At 34.0% G+C, this 17,221-nt stretch overlaps 2 protein-coding genes across 2 annotated transcripts; one reads left to right on the plus strand and one right to left on the minus strand.

The window, feature by feature from the left end:
• Positions 1 to 383: 383 nt before the first annotated feature.
• LOC116770164 (ATP-dependent translocase ABCB1-like) lies at positions 384 to 10,486 on the plus strand. The gene is made up of 24 exons (XM_061527706.1): positions 384 to 502; positions 1,710 to 1,937; positions 3,827 to 3,884; positions 3,960 to 4,238; positions 4,306 to 4,406; positions 4,473 to 4,644; positions 4,840 to 5,011; positions 5,113 to 5,243; positions 5,383 to 5,607; positions 5,926 to 6,051; positions 6,703 to 6,906; positions 7,036 to 7,206; positions 7,280 to 7,466; positions 7,539 to 7,618; positions 7,767 to 7,928; positions 8,012 to 8,116; positions 8,204 to 8,365; positions 8,440 to 8,643; positions 8,801 to 9,042; positions 9,124 to 9,283; positions 9,350 to 9,544; positions 9,652 to 9,858; positions 9,930 to 10,076; positions 10,177 to 10,486. The coding sequence occupies exons 2-24, from the start codon at positions 1,858 to 1,860 to the stop codon at positions 10,369 to 10,371; spliced, it is 3,765 nt and encodes a 1,254-aa protein (XP_061383690.1). The 5' UTR covers positions 384 to 502; positions 1,710 to 1,857; the 3' UTR covers positions 10,372 to 10,486.
• Positions 10,487 to 15,725: 5,239 nt separating this feature from the next.
• Positions 15,726 to 16,754, minus strand: LOC116770166 (methylated-DNA--protein-cysteine methyltransferase). The gene is made up of 2 exons (XM_032661529.2): positions 16,187 to 16,754; positions 15,726 to 16,030 (listed from the first exon to the last, which is right to left on the minus strand). Exons 1-2 carry the CDS (start codon positions 16,496 to 16,498, stop codon positions 15,785 to 15,787), a joined length of 558 nt encoding a protein of 185 aa, XP_032517420.2. The 5' UTR covers positions 16,499 to 16,754; the 3' UTR covers positions 15,726 to 15,784.
• Between the last annotated feature and the right edge of the window lie 467 nt (positions 16,755 to 17,221).

Genomic DNA, 17,221 nt, shown 5'->3' on the forward strand with positions numbered 1-17,221 from the left:
TATTACTATTGCATTAAGTGTTATTTATATGTATTATAGAAATATAAAGTTAACGGTGCAAAAGCATTTTGCTAGAAAACTTTAGTGTTTCAGGATTAAAAGTGAGTTAATGTGAAGTTATGAACAAATAAGTGTCAGCCATTTTGTTTAAGTATATTAGGACAAAGACAAATAAGTTTCTGTTTTGACTTTATCTAGACTATGAATTATACCTACAAGATATATAATTTTGTAACATTTCTTATAATAATGCAACTATAAGAAATGTTCTGAAACGTTATTATTTTCACATAAAATTTCACAAGCTAGTTAAATTACTTTGTTGTAAATCATTTTAGTGATTATTAATTATAAATAGTTGTTGTTGATATTAAATATTAAAAAAAAGTTTAAAAATATGTAGGAATGTACGATGAACATACGAGGAGGAACAAGGGGTGAAGACGGGGGCTTCGCTCCTTGTTGAGGGACAATGAAACCAGAAGTACTTTAGTTGGCCAGGGTACGGTTGCTTTTTTCTAATCATGTAATTTTGAGTAACCCTGCCATCTACTATCCACGTGAAGTTAAATATCTCAAGTGATTTTCTGTCATTCTTGACAAAAATCAGAAAACATTCTGTATTTCTGGCAAACATTGTAATGATTAATGTGGCGTGTTACAATATTATTGATTTGTAATATAATATTTTTATGAAAATCGGAATAAAACCTGCGCTACGTAAAAAGTAAATAAAAACTCTTTATTAGTAACTTATAAATAAAAAATAATCATCAATAGCTTATACTAGTTTTTTAGACCATGTCGCTCGTGTTTCAGGCATGCTATACTACGAAACCCGGTATTTGCTCAATTTTATTTAAATATCTTTTAATTATTAAAGCTGTCCTTCTTATTATAAATATGACGATCTATATTTTAAACGATTTCTTTATAATTCTAGTAATTTCATAACATGATAATATGTTATGAAATAAGGAAAATTTAATTATATCACTGATTATTCTATTCAGATCGGTACACTTATTTATCTTTATTTATCTGATAATGTTACAACATATGAAAAATTATTTTGATTTAATATGTATTTATGTAATATTGATTTGCAAATTAACAATTTTTTCTGCTAGGAAACATTGAGCTCATTATTTATCCTGAATTTTTTACATAGAAAAAGATTATTTTTCATATTTGTGTTTTATATTAGGTATGTGGGCCTTTAAAACTGTTTGTGGACCTAATATCCCACTGTCCTATAAATTATTAAGTGACATACGTATATATATTATTGTTGGTATTAGAGTATTATAACAGACTCTTGGGATTTCATAGGTACTTTGGAGATATTTAAGTTCAAAATTTATCATATAGGCCATAAATTATATTTTAAATAAGACTGTATTATAATGAGATCTAAGACTTTTGCGAGTATTCATTTAAATAAAACTAATATTTTTCGGATTTTATTATTTTAAAAAACTATATACTCCCGACGCGAAGTTTCAGTTACTTTGCAGCAACCGTGATCACAGGCAGACGAGACGACATCTCGTTTTTTAAAATAATATAATCCGAAAAATATTAGTTTTATTTAAGACTGTATTATATTTATGAATACTACTGTTTAAAATCATTGCAGGTATCTTTTAATAGTATTTATTAGTGCATATATTCTGTCTGACATTAAGTACGTCACATTTGTGTATCAGAGATAATTGTTATCTATCGATTGTGCCCTGATAACACCACTTAACTACGGCTATGGACAGTGTTTACTAGACCTTTTTTGTAAATACGTGTAAATGGTGTTAAATATATAAATATATGTAAGAAATAAGTTTTAATTCAAATTTTAACATGAAGGCCAACGGGAACAGTTATACGCTGAACGATTTCCATAACAAGAAAAATAAGGAATCAGATCGTGACAAAAACAGGTGACATTTCTATATATTTTAAATAACCTGATACCAAATATTATTTTTATGTTTTTCTTTTACTGTATATTGTAAGTACAAGGCTGCAAAGTGGTGTCCAGAGTTTAAAGCTGTGAAAACGAGTCAGCTGTCATAATTGTTTTGTTATTTATATGACGTACTTGGAGAACTTAAAATACCGATGAAAGACAAACTAGAATTGAAATGGAAAGTACTGTTTATAATTCGGGTTCTTTATGATAGTACCTAACTGTTTAATTTTTGAGTTACTAATCATGTATTGCAAGGACTCCCGTTTAATTGCTCGTAAAATTACTGACAACATTAGTAAGTTTACTCTTTAGGGTAGTTCAGAAAGATTATGGAGGCTTGATGACGAGAATTAGAGTCAAATCAAACTTTGGATAAGTAGTAAGTTTAACAGTACGTTGCAAAGGAGCATGTCTTTAGTATATGAAAAATGCAGTTAAAATATTGTGTAGAATAGATGATAAAACACTATTAAAGAATCGTAAATTTTATTGTTAAATTTGTTATGTTTAAATGTTCCGTATAAATCATGATTAAAATTGATTATTTTATTCCATAAAAATAGAAGTGAATTTGCGTATACATATGTACAAAAACAAAATAATTGATCAAAAACAAAAAGTGTCCATATAAATCAGTGAATCAAAAATTTGTTTGTATGAATTTTATTTCACAAGTTTTCATAAAAAAAAAAACAGCCAGTCGTACATAAATCACTAACGCTAGAACAAAGACACTGACAAAAAAGATTACAAAATTATGCAAAAAATTTTTTTCTCTGATGGACTTTTTAATATTATCACTTGCTTCATGATCTCCTGGTGATTTCTTTTTTTATTGAAACAGCTGTGTATACTCCCAGCCTTCGGATGATATTGTTCCAGACGATAGCTGTGAGGTGCACTCCAAAGACATTCTCTGTCTCCGAATGAAACGATTCTGAAGCCAGGCTATTCTTAAAACATAATTTATTGACCTTATTCGGAATATTTAACATAAAGAAACATTTCCCATAGTTAAAACCAGCAATATGTTAACTTCCACTTAACATAACATCTGTTTACTGAGAAAAGAACCTAATTACCTAACCTAACCTAAGAACCTGTACCTAATTATTTCTTTTGGGAAAAAAAAAATCTCGATGAGATGTGAGTTAAGCGACCCCAGACGACCATATTTCGGTACCGTACCGTATTTTAGACATGGGTCCCGTTTTCCAGCCCCACAATTGAAATTGGTAGTCTGAATTATCTTTTTTCACCCGCCCCAAATAATTGACCTATTACTAGGGTTATGACCCGTTTTCACTAGTGCAAGATATAGCCACCAGATGGCGTAATTTAAACCCCCAGTTAGTTTCCACTAACCATTATTGGTTATAATAATAATAGTTTCAATAAGAAGATGTAAATTGTATGTGATCGTCAATTAATAAAACATAACTAATATTTCCCATAAATGCACATATAACACTCGAGATCTAAAGTGCTTTCCATCTACTAGCGATATTTAATACTAATAACATTGCTATTGGAAACAAAAGAACAAGAAAAATGTTCTTTAGACACGCACTGTTTTTGTGAAACGTAACTTTATACTCTGTTTTTGTTACACTGTCACACATTTTGATACAAACTCTCTCAATTTCTTATCATCTCAATCATCAATATAATTAACTATTAATTCACTGAATAATAGAAATATAAACTGCATATTGGTTTTTTTTAGATAATTAAATATTAAAAAAATTTTAACACCGCTTTTCTTATAAAAAAAATTCTTGACTGTAACAACTTAAACACTTCAGTCCAGTGAGTTCCCTTAATATAATTTAAATAACACGTAACTCCTTTTTTTAGCAACGCCAGTAGCGAAACAAGCAAAGAAGAAATTCCAAGCGTATCTTTCTTCACACTGGTGAGTAATTTAATAATTGCACAACGAACAACTGAAAGAAACATCTGATATTAATATATATATAATTTATTTCAGTACCGTTTCTCCTCTAAAAGAGATAAGTTATACATATCCCTAGCCATTATATCATCAATAGCATGCGGATGTATGACCCCATTAAATACTCTGTTATTTTCTTCTTTACTCCAAAGTATGGTTGACTACGGCATATCAGTAGTGATAAATAACCCTCAACCGGACATTTTTCTAAGTGATGTGAGGAACTTCGCGATAAATAATAGCGTCGTTGGAGCAATTGTTGTTCTGCTGTCGTATATTGCAACAGTATTAATGAACATTTCAGCCTATAACCAAGTAAGTTTAACTATATTCTAGTTGAGATATATATGACTTTCGACCTCTGACATTATAAATTCTTAAGGTATATCGAGTTCGTCAGGAGTATTTGAAAGCTGCATTAAATCAAGACTTTGAATACTTCGATACACATCAGACTGGTGATTTTGCTAGCAAAATGACTGAGTAAGTGAGAGAATTGAAGTCAGATAAATATTTAAACGAAAGTATTAACAATAAAATTAATTTCAGCGATGTGGTTAAACTAGAAGATGGTATAGGAGAAAAACTAGCAACCTTTGTTTTCTATCAGGCTTCTTTTCTTAGTTCTATTATAATGGCACTCACCAAGGGATGGAAGCTCGCTCTCTTGTGTTTAATCTCTTTCCCAGTAACTCTATCACTAGTTGGAATTGCTGCTCTTGTAAGTTTATTAACTTATATAAATAATTTTAAACAAGCCTATATCAAGTAAATACAATACATACATATATCACTCAGTTGCATAACAACAATGACATTTTTTTATCAAAATAAATCTTTTACAAATATAAAAGCCGGAGGAAGAAGTAGAGTTAAAATGAAAAACAATTACTTTCATACTTTTTTTTTCTCATAGATTTCATCGCGACTATCCAAAAAGGAGGCTGTCGCTTCAGGGAAGGCAGGTGCTATAGCTGAAGAGGTTTTGTCAGCGATAAGAACAGTGTATGCCTTTAGCGGACAAAAAAAAGAAATAGAGAGATATGAAAAGTATCTCAATGAAGCTAGAGGAATTAATATTAAAAAAGGTATGCTTTTTGTTAAAAAAAATTCAATGACACTTTTAGTTATCCCCACTGTTAACAATGTAGTTAAAACAACAATAATATTACACATATACCAATTTAAGGACTGTTCAACGGGATTGCAATGGGGACATTATTTTTCTGCATCTTCTGTGCTTACGCTTTATCATTCTGGTTTGGATATAGGCTTATGGTTGAGGAGCCTGAGACATATGACGTCGATACCATGATTGCCGTAAGTTTGCAGAAAAACTTTGAGCCCAGAGCTCAGAAGGACAAATTGATATACATTTCTAGTTTTATATTTGGAACAAATTGAATATAAATTTCAAATAAACTATATGCGTGCTCCATAAAAATTATAAATATTGCAGGTACTGTTTGGTGTACTGATGGGTTCAGCTAACTTTGGTATATCTTCCACCCTGATGGATGTATTCGGTGTCGCCCGTGGGGCCGGTGCACAAATATTCCATCTTATCGATAATGTCCCCCTCATAAACCCTCTGCTCAATCGTGGCATTGTACCGAATAGTATTGAGGGAAAAATTGAATTGAAAAACGTGGTCTTCCACTATCCTTCTAGACCAGACGTTCCAGTGAGTTACATTTTCTTTCACTTTTTTGAGACTATAACTTCGAAACATTGAAATAAACTTAATAAAATATATAAATACAACACCATAGATTGTAATCTCGTAATTAGTAGCTGCAATTATGATAAAATAAGTATCTACATATAATTTTATGTAACCGATATTGACATTGTGAGGACGATAGATATAATCGAAAAATATTTTTACTGATTTTTGTTTTTATTTCAAATAATATTTTTAAAATAGGTAATTCATAGGAGGAGCAAAAAAAATGTCAATGGTTTGGTAGTATAATAAAAGTATTACAAATATTTTTCGTAGGTTCTGAAAGGAGTTAATCTAAGTGTACAAAAAGGACAATCAGTTGCCCTCGTCGGCCATTCCGGCTGCGGTAAATCCACTATCATACAACTGTTATCAAGATATTATGACGTCATAGACGGCAGCGTAAGTGATGATCTAAAAAAAAATATTTATCATTATTTAATAATTACCTTCACGCGTGTAGTTAGAAACCAGAAAAATAAATTGCATATGCAAGTACCAAAAAATTCTTGCAAAACTAACCATATAGCAAGTAGCATTTAATATGGGCCATTGTACTCGTTCATCTTTGTTGAGCGTAATAGTAGATACTACTTAAGAATATTGAACATCAATACATTGAATAAGCTCGAAGTGACAAGGAACATAACTTCTACTTAAAATTGTATAATCGAATCATAGATAAAAGGCCTTTCAATAAAATTTGCTACAAGCGCAGCATTAACTAAATCCAGAAAATCAAAAGTCATATGAATTCACCGATCAGAAGTAAAAAAAAATGACACCATAGGCCAGACAAGACTTCCGCATTTTGATATTATTATAGATTAAAATGAACTGTACTTTTCAAAGATCTTCATTTTGGATATCAGATAAAACGAAATTCCTATCTAACGATAACGACGTCAAACTAAAATGATTGATAAATATTATAAAATCACTTTGATTTTATATAATTTATATTATATCATAGGAATATGTAATATTAAATCATTGCGATGTTTAAATTGATATTACTGATATCATATATTTTATTGTATTATTGTTACACAGGTACAAATTGATGGAAATGACGTAAGACAGTTGTCTGTACGATGGTTGAGAGCTCAGATCGGTTTAGTTGGTCAGGAGCCGGTCCTCTTTAATACAACAGTCCGGGAGAACATCAGGTATGGCCGGGAGGACGCTACTAATGAGGAAATAGAAAAAGTCGCGAAGCAAGCTAATGCTCATGAGTTTATTATGAAACTACCATCAGTGAGTATTGTTGATGTTAATATTTTTTTATAAAGTCGAGAAACATACGGTATAACAATTATCTTGCCGGATTTATTTTTATCGAAGGTATCAATTTTATTAAATTTTTTTATTATTTATTTATTCCAGGGCTATGACACGTTAGTCGGAGAACGTGGCGCATCTCTTTCTGGAGGCCAAAAACAAAGAATTGCCATAGCTCGAGCCCTTGTACGAAACCCTAAAATATTATTGTTGGATGAAGCCACCAGCGCGTTAGATACTTCCTCAGAGGCCAAGGTGCAAAAGGCCTTAGACAAAGTAATATGAGTAAAATATTATGTCACAATTTCTTACCTTAAGGTACTGTTGATATCACGGCATTGAATTACAGGCCCAAGAAGGTCGGACCACGATTATTGTCGCTCATAGGCTCACAACAATCAGAAATGTGGACAAAATATATGTATTTAAAAAAGGAAATGTCGTTGAATGTGGTGACCACAACGAACTTATGGAGAAAAAGGGCCATTATTACGATATGGTTATGCTACAAGCATCACCAGACATAAATGAAAATGGTTTGTTTTAAAATTTGGTTTTATTTTTCTACTATACATATAATGATATTCATTTGATTTCTTTAATTATAGAAAATGTGCAGAAATTGGACCGTACTACATCTGTTGTCAGTGAAAAAGATGAAGATGAGCATTTTGAAACCGTAGTGCAGGTGAGAATTTTATTAATTTTGGATTTAATTCAGGTCCAATTTTAAAAACTTTTATTTACTGGGAGCTGTTGCTGAAATTGTTGTATAAGTAGCTTTTACATACATAATATCCTTTGCTAAAACTATTGAACCGAAAAAATATTTGCAGGAAAGTAACGAAACAGCACAAGAAGAGCTCAATATATCCTTCCTAGAAGTGATAAAGTTGAATTTGCCTGAATGGAAGTCTATTACAGCAGGTAGCGTCTGTTCGCTTGTTAGCGGTTTCGCGATGCCCCTTCTTGCGCTCATATTGGGAGATTTCATTGGCGTATGACTTTTGAGTATTAAATTTTTTTATATTTAAATCTTAAGAAGAAATAAAACTTTATATCGTTTTTTAATCCTTGGCAGGTCCTCTCTAATCCTGACGAAAGTTGGGTTCAAAACGAAATTCGTAAATATTCACTCATTTTTGTGGGAATTGGTGTCTTTTCAGGAATCACGAATTTTATTATGGTAATTTATTTTATGAATTTATGTGAAATAAGCAAATTACCACGTTTATTTACATGACCAAAGTTAACTATACGTTTCTGTGTAAAGGTTTTTATGTACGGTATAGCAGGTGAACATCTTACAGCGAGATTGCGAAAATTATTGTTTGAAAAAATGCTTCATCAAGAAGTGGGATTCTTCGACGATAAAAACAACTCCACGGGAGCTCTTTGTGCTCGACTGTCCGGTGAGGCTGCAGCCGTTCAAGGAGTAAGTGCAAAACCATCCAACAAAATTTAGAAACCTAGTTAAAGTAAAAGTCAATTATAATATAATATTTTTAGGCAACAGGGCAAAGAATAGGAACAGTTTTGCAAGCCATTGGTACATTTAGTTTTGCGTTAGGAGTATCTCTCTATTATGAATGGCGTTTAGGACTAGTTGCTCTAGCATTTGTACCATTTATAGCAGCTGTACTTTACAAACAAGGAAGAATGGTTACTGCTGAGTCTTTTGGAACAGCCAAAACAATGGAAAAAAGTTCAAAGGTCAGAAAAAAGTTGGAAATATTTCTATACATACCTATATGTCATATTTTTTGTAAATTTATATGATAGGGCTTCTAAAATAAAATAACGGTTGTTACTAATAACATGTGGAAAATATTGCTTAAAGAGAAGGATAAAAAACTGTTGAAATTCTCAGATTGCAGTAGAGGCAGTAGCCAATGTTCGTACAGTTGCTTCACTGGGTCGTGAACAAACCTTCCTAAAAGATTACGCAACCCAATTGCTACCGGCACTAGTAATTGCAAAGCAAACGTCGCATTGGCGAGGAATTGTTTTTGGGCTTTCTAGAGGTCTTTTCAACTTCATTTACGCTGCTACTTTGTTTTATGGAAGCAATCTTATGGTATACCAAGGAATTGGATATGATGTTGTTCTAAAGTAAGTCGAATAGAAGAAATGGAGAATTTTATTAAGTAAGACTCTTTTACCTTGATGCAAACATATTTAATATTATTTCAGGTCAGCACAAACTCTGTTGATGGGTTCCTCATCAGCAGCTCAAGCTTTTGCTTTTGCACCTAATTTCCAAAAAGGTATCAAAGCCGCTGGGAGAGCTATCGTTATTTTAGGTAGACAATCAAAAATTGTTGATCCAATAGAGCCTGCAGTCGAAAACTTCGTAAGTTTGTCATCATACGTTATAATTTTTAGTAGCTTAATATTAAAACTGTTCTTGTCTTTGTAGGAAGGCACCGGTGAAGCAAGCATTCAAAATGTACAATTCAAATATCCAACGAGACCACTTATACCAGTACTGAAAAACTGCAATTTAGAAATTGAGAATGGTAAAACAATAGCTCTAGTTGGTTCAAGTGGTTGCGGCAAGAGTACCATCATACAGCTGTTAGAAAGATATTACGATCCTGATGACGGCATTGTGGTAAGGATAGTAAAAAAATACAGCATTTTTAAACGTACCGAGGTTGTAAATTAAGACGAAGATAACTTTTATTAAAAACTACTTTTTAATGAACTAAATACTTCTAGGCTCAGAATGGGATTCCTCTGCCTAAACTTCTCCTGTCAGACGTAAGACAGCCCATAGGTTTCGTCCAACAAGAACCTATACTATTTGACCGCAGCATAGGTGAAAATATTGCATATGGAGATAATTCAAGACAACCAAGCATAGATGAAATAATTGAAGCAGCCAAACAAGCCAACATTCATAATTTCGTCATATCTTTACCGATGGTAATAAAAATTCTTCCATTATATCCTTCCGATAAAAATTATGCATAATTACATATGTTCCTATTTTTTAGGGGTACGACACAAATATTGGCTCAAAAGGTACACAATTGTCTGGAGGTCAAAAACAGAGGGTTGCCATAGCCAGAGCATTAATAAGACGTCCTAAAATGTTGCTACTTGATGAAGCAACGAGCGCATTGGACACAGAGAGCGAGAAGGTAAATATATTAAACGGAACATTATAAAATACTCTTCAAAATACTAATTTAATTGAATTAAAATATATTGGAGAAATATTTTTAATAAAATTGTATTAAGGTGGTACAAGAGGCCCTGGACGCAGCTAAAGCGGGTCGTACGTGTGTCATGATCGCTCACCGACTGAGTACGGTGCGTGACGCTGACGTCATATGTGTCCTCAACAATGGAAGTGTCGCAGAAAGCGGAACCCACTCCGAGCTAGTGCAACTCAAGGGCCTTTACTATAATTTAAATAAAAGAGGCTATGCATAATATATTTCAATATCAAATTTAAATTATTTGTTCACTGGAATAGTTCGGATTAACTTTCGATGAGCTCTCAATATCCAATAACACATTCTAAATAAAAATTAAGTCCCACCAGGCATAGCAAGTATATTTTATTTATGTTAACATTCTATTTTACTGACACCACTTTTCAGTAAGTAGTTTTCAGTACTACGTGAAACCCAAGTTTTACAATATAGTAAATATTTAATTAAAATACCATTCTATTCTATGAGTTATTGGCGTTTCCTTATAGAATTTCGCCAATGTCAATGTAATAGAGATAATGTGATAATTTAATTTAGCATAATGAATACTTGCTGCTCTCGATGGCGGGTAGCTGTAATTTTATTAACAAAGAATTGCTATGTAATTGTATCACTCTCAATTCTGAGTTTAAATCATTAAAACAAATATCGAAAAAATAAATGTTTATTTTATGTAAAAAAAAAATATTTAATAAATTATCCACAGCATTTGTCACTTAAATATTAAATGTTTTAAAAAGATATATCCTCACACATGCAATTTTACTTTATAACTATATTATAAATAACATTGAAATAGTATCACAAGCAATTAATTCTTTATTTTTGTATAAAAAATAAGACTATTATTTGTAATTTTACTTTGTTATGGTAAATTTAATTATTACTATTAACAGCTACATAAAGATCAAAGTCATATATTATATATATATATATATATATTCTTAGAAACAAGGTAAGAATTGACTTTTTAAAAAATAACATTCGATACAATTCCACTGCAAATTTATTAAATTTACACAAAAATAAAAACAATTCTAAATGAATAACTTTCAACTATCTTGATTTAAACTAATCGTTAAATGAAATCCGAATATAATACAATCGAAAGATTTAAACACACTTCGAAAATCTACTAACGACTAAGCTATCACACCAACGCGCGTTACGAACGAAAAAAGAGCCCTGATGTCCTCTGACAACGGCTTATATGTCGTTTGAGTCTCTCCTACCCTCTCATATTCCTACATTGATTCTCTTCTACCCTCTCATATTCCTACACGGCCTTTCCTGACATGAGCACGTCCCCGGGCTCCTTTGTGTTTAACTTTCTTGACGTCCAAAACGTAGTATTAGCACCAAGGGCAGGAAATTCTTTTCATTCGCACTAGACGTATTCAGTTTTGAATGTCTTGACATTCCAGACGGGCTTGATTGCGGCTCAGTCCCCTCCACAGGCAGGTCAACCTCCGGAGGCAAGTTGGCGTCATGACACAACTCTTCTCCCTCATTGTCTATGTCTGAAATTGAGAAATATAACGGCAGAAATCTTTTCGATTTTTGATTTAACTCAACAGTAACATCATGGTTAACGTCAATGTAAAGTGAGCTAAACAAACATAGCCCACACAAAGTGGTTGTAAAACATCCCAATAACCAACCACTTGGGGCGGGACTTGTCGGAAGATCGCCCCCTCACACCTCGTCAGAGACCCACAAGGAATTGCTTGAGGCATGACTTGGTGTGTGTGTGAAGGTTATTATAAAAACATGTTGCAAAACATACCATCTGATACAGGCAATGTTGGCCGACCAACATCCCATAAATAAACTCATGATCTTTTACAACCACAGGTCGATAGACAACTCACTATCAAAGTCAAGCTTCCGAACATACTAAATTAATTCCTAACCAAGAGACCAGATCCTCAGGATAACGTATCCGATGCACTCCAAGATAAACAATTATCCCAGGCCTATGGTCCCTCCTGGGATAACCGAACCCGATGCACTCCAAGGTAAACGGCTATCCCAGGCTCAACGTACCTCTTAGGATAACCGGCCCGATGCACTCCAAGGCAAATGGTTATCCCAACCTAAGCGTCCCCTCCGGGATAACCGGCCCGATGCACTCCAAGGCAATCGGTTATCCCAGACACAACACCACTTCTAGGACAACCGGGCCCGATGCACTCCAAGGCAAACGGTTGTCCCAGGCACAGCGCCACTTCTGGCATAGCCTGTCCGATGCACTCCAAGACAGCTATCCCAGACCCAGAGATCTAACCTCTAATACAGCGTGTCCGATACACTCCAAGACAAACGCTCACATCGTAACAAGTAACTCATGTCTCCTCGCTTTAACCCCAATACATTTAGAGATTTGTGTCAAAACAAAATTAAAATAAATAACACAATGGGATTAAGTTTCAATAAAATCTCAAAAGGAGTTTTAGTCAAAATTTCAGGCAGAATAAGGCAAATACCTCACCATCAAAGAAAGCAGAACACACATCGGGAGTCCATTCTCACTTCCACGGGACCATATATTCCGCAGCTGCTCGAGTCGATTTGCCATATGAGCCAGCTAACATCTGCAGCTCATATCGGCAGTGTGATAGTGTCTTCATAACCCGGTATGGTCCCCGCATACATGAGTCCAGCTTCCTTGTTGACTGAGTCACCTTGCTAACAAAAACTAAGGAATTTAGTTCAAAAGAGTGAGCTGTTTACGTCTCTAGTTAGCATAGGCATCTTGACGAGTTTAGTTGGCACGAAGGAGTTTAGATGCCCTCTGACGACTCATTTGACGAAGGACTTCTCGATTACCACTTGAGCCTTCAACAGTAACGTCTCGTATCAAACTACGTATGAGCGGTGTGGCAGCTTCAGCACCTTAATCACTGCCAGCGTCTTCAGTTCGTACGAGTGCTACTTCCTCTCAGCCCCCTGAGTGAGTCTACTACAATAAGGCAGTACTCGTTTACGATTTCCCTTATGCACTCTCATCATGACGACTCCGTAACCAATCGAGCTCGCATCTGTGTAGTATTTCTATTGGCAGCGTAGGATCATAAATGGCGAGTACTGGCTCACTTGTAAGACAATCTATGATGTAGTCACGAGCGGCCTGTTTTTCAGCACCTCAATGAAAGATAATTTTTAGTAAGTGCCGCTATGCAAGCAGCCCTTTGGGCAAACCCAACTATATACCGCCTAAAATAGCTAGCTAACCCCAGAAATTGCCTTACTTGCTTAAGATTTTTTTTGTTCGGCTGAATCAATTAAGGCCTGCACTTTCTGACGACTTGGCCTATCCTGACCTTTACTAATCGTACGACCCAGGTATTCAATAGTGGTAGCTAAAAACGAGCATTCCTTTATTATTTGCTTTTCAAGCAAATCTGTTATTATGTCACGACCACGGATCGTTTCAGCGTGTGAGAGTTGATATGACCGATTATACACAGGAATGCTGGATTTAAGTTTAATTGACATACTACCTATGTTTACGGTTGATGTAGCAGTTCCCGAAATCAAGTACCAAGAGAATTCATTAATTATCCTCTTAGTAACCCTCTCTAAATAGTTACCTACCAGAGGTGTATCAATTGTCATCGAAACATCAGACTGAACAATCATCACCATTAATTCATAAAATATGTGCATGATTCGAGCCTAGAACTTAACGCCCTCACTATTTGATAAACTCCCTGATAACCGTTCGATTTTGGGTCTCTTACTACACAAAGCTTCTTTTTGCCCCAACTGCCCACAGAAAAAGCACCTGATATCACTCAGATTACGTTTACGTGAATATTCCAGAGATCGTCTATCTGTCGTAACGTTTCACAATTCCGAACGCGAGTATAGTTGTCTCGAAACACTAATTGTATTTGGTTTAACATAGATTGAAAAGAATTCGACTAAATCATTCGGAAATAGTTTAGCATTTGTCGCCGTAGCCCTAATATTTGGATCAATGACACTGCGAATAATTATAACCGAAATAAGCTCCTCATCGAGTCCTTGCACTATACGTAAGCAAAGTATCGACCGGCGTACATATTACGCGTACGTTGGATAGTGATCGGAATTCTTAGACATAACTTCAAACAATATTCCAGCAAAATCTGGTACTTCAGGACATAAAGGTTTGAATTCTTTCTTAGAATTGGTCCAACTACGGTAGCTAGACACCCATTCATTGAGCCAAGATTTCGCATCCCCTAACAAACAATTTCCTATTCGTGAAAGGCATTCTAAATCATTCCAATTGTTTAAAACTTTCGCGCAATCAATTTGTATGCACTAATCGTCAAAATTGTGTAGATTTGGGTCAAAGTTCGAAATATAGTAATACCGAGATTTTTCAGCCGTACTAATTGATCTGATGGCACTAGCAATGCAATCGGTAACACTCGCCTGTACTAATTCCAACGGTATACCCGCGTCGCCTACTTGTCGTGATCGAGCGAGGTCTCGGATCCTGATGATGATAACATTCTGAATGGTAGCTTCACGTCAAGTCACATGCGTCGGAGAAACCAGATGCCCTATCGACGATAATTCACGCATTCTATAGGGTACACGACGATCGGAAACGCGAGATATATCGCGGACGCGCGTTGGTGTCTGCAACTGTCATGATGACTGCCTATTACAAACGCTACCGGGCGTCAAACCTTTGTAACGCAATTCCTCATAGTCGTGTGAATTCACCGACGCGCGGTGCGGCATGGACGAAGCCCTTGTTTTCGCCTCTAACGTTTTAAGACGAGACATCATTGCCTCCATATCAAGTCTCAACATGTTATTCTCATCAAAGGATTACTCACGGGAACTATTACCCTGACTCTAGCTACGATCACGACGAGGATTACTATCAAGACCACTGCGGCTACAATTGCGTTCACGTTCAGACATTTTAGTAACAAAATAAAATAATTAAATAAGTATGATCGCTAGAAATTAACGTATCAACAAACAAACGCAATAAAAGCTTACTCACCGCTTAATCAGAGTAATTAACACAAATTAATATTCTCGATAATAACGTAACACGATATTTAAAATAACTCAGTGTCTAAAAAAAAGTTATAAAGAAATATTTAATAAAACCCAAAAAAAATAATGTGTGGGTAAATTGAAATAACAAGGCCTTACCAAACGGGGTTCTCAAGGTACGTATCGCACTTCTGATCTTAGAAACAAGGTAAGAATTGACTTTTTAAAAAATAACATTCGATACAATTCCACTGCAAATTTATTAAATTTACACAAAAATAAAAACAATTCTAAATGAATAACTTTCAACTATCTTGATTTAAACTAATCGTTAAATGAAATCCGAATATAATACAATCGAAAGATTTAAACACACTTCGAAAATCTACTAACGACTAAGCTATCACACCAACGCGCGTTACGAACGAAAAAAGAGCCCTGATGTCCTCTGACAACGGCTTATATGTCGTTTGAGTCTCTCCTACCCTCTCATATTCCTACATTGATTCTCTTCTACCCTCTCATATTCCTACAATATATATATATATATATATATATTGTGCGTACATAAGCAAAGTATGTGTGTCCTCGGTATTTAGGGAATGCTCTAACAATAACAAGGATCAAAGCTTAACAAATTTCTTCTCATGCTCTATCAACCACTCCTTGCGATTAACACCACAACTAAATCCTCCATTAGTAGCAGAAGCAACTAAACGATGGCAAGGTATTATTATAAGGTGGGCATTCGCACCACAAGCTGCACCAATAGCTCGAGAATGGCTTGCCGCCCTACCCATATTCTTGGCAAGTGACCCATAGGTCTGCGTAGAGCCATAGGGCAGTTCCAGGAGGTGTTTCCAAACTTCCTAAAATACAGTAAATATCTACTATTGATTTCAAATACATTTTATTAACCATAGTCAAAAAAGTCAGTTCATTTGTTTGTAATTAAACTTAGGTGCAATGTCTTCTCTATACAACCTGGCCAGCAAAATAATAAACTATATAGTGCTAGTGAATACCTTTTGAAAATCCGTACCAAAAGTTTTTATAGGAACTGTAAACTTTCGTAAATTCCCATCGAAGTAATCTTTGATTTCACACTCGAACTGCTCTAGAATCTTACTTTTTTTTTCTACAAAACTACATGATAAATTATCAGCAATAACACGTAATTCTTTCTCGAAGTTTTTTGAGTCTTCAAAAACTACAACATATAGGAAGTTATCATCACCCGCTGCAACTATTTTTCCAATAGGGGAATCAAATCTCAATATGCAAATGGATTTCTTAGAGTTTTGAGAAAACTTTGTTAATAATTCTGAAAACTCCATTATAGGCAATAAATTTTAATAAAAAAATATTTATTTAAAATATTTTATAACATCTATTCAGTGATATTTTACGCTCTCCAAAGTTCACAATAAAACAAAATTCGCGGCTAAAATAAGCAGTTTACACAAGTAGCATACAGCATACTGGCATAGTGACATTGACGGTTACTTCTTATTTATTGCCACCATTAAATAAAAGGTATTTTTTTTATTATTCGAATGTGATAAAAAAAATCTATTTACTCCCTTTCTAAGTTTCCATGAACTTGTAAGTAAGGTTTTATTATAATAAATTGGAAGCAACCACCTGAGAACAGAATTTTGAAAGAAAAAAGAACGTAACTTATATCAAACACGCATTTAATACACCTTTTCCGTTATACATATGCAATTTATACGTGGTTTTATATTCTTCATATAGATCTCATTAACTGAATATATTTTAGTATTCCGAACTTTTTACTTTGGAACCTTTTTGTAACATTTACAATAGACTAAGTATGTCGATGACGAAAATCTTAAAATTTAATATACATTCATCATATGATAATTAACGTATAATAACATTGTTGACTACATTGGGTTGCGATTATGTAAGTGTAATCTCATCTCAAATAAAAGATTACAATTACATTTCATTCGTTACTTCCATAAAATGTCAATGATATATTAAAATCGTAGGAGACGTTTCCGATATCCTGTGACTATATTGTGTATTATGTA

The sequence above is a fragment of the Danaus plexippus genome, assembly GCF_018135715.1.
Source record: "Danaus plexippus chromosome 13 unlocalized genomic scaffold, MEX_DaPlex mxdp_15, whole genome shotgun sequence".
In the NCBI taxonomy this organism is placed as follows: Eukaryota; Metazoa; Arthropoda; class Insecta; order Lepidoptera; family Nymphalidae; genus Danaus; species Danaus plexippus.

What these genes read in the sequence shown, in the direction of transcription:
- LOC116770166 (XM_032661529.2), bottom strand. Translation starts at nt 16,498, where the DNA reads ATGGAGTTTTCAGAATTATTAACAAAGTTTTCTCAAAACTCTAAGAAA. An exon ending in TTGGTACGGATTTTCAAAAG is followed by an intron (nt 16,031 to 16,186) that starts GTATTCACTAGC and finishes ACTGTATTTTAG; the next exon opens with GAAGTTTGGAAACACCTCCT.
- LOC116770164 (XM_061527706.1), top strand. Translation starts at nt 1,858, where the DNA reads ATGAAGGCCAACGGGAACAGTTATACGCTGAACGATTTCCATAACAAG. An exon ending in ATGACGTCATAGACGGCAGC is followed by an intron (nt 6,052 to 6,702) that starts GTAAGTGATGAT and finishes ATTGTTACACAG; the next exon opens with GTACAAATTGATGGAAATGA. An exon ending in ACCAGACATAAATGAAAATG is followed by an intron (nt 7,467 to 7,538) that starts GTTTGTTTTAAA and finishes CTTTAATTATAG; the next exon opens with AAAATGTGCAGAAATTGGAC.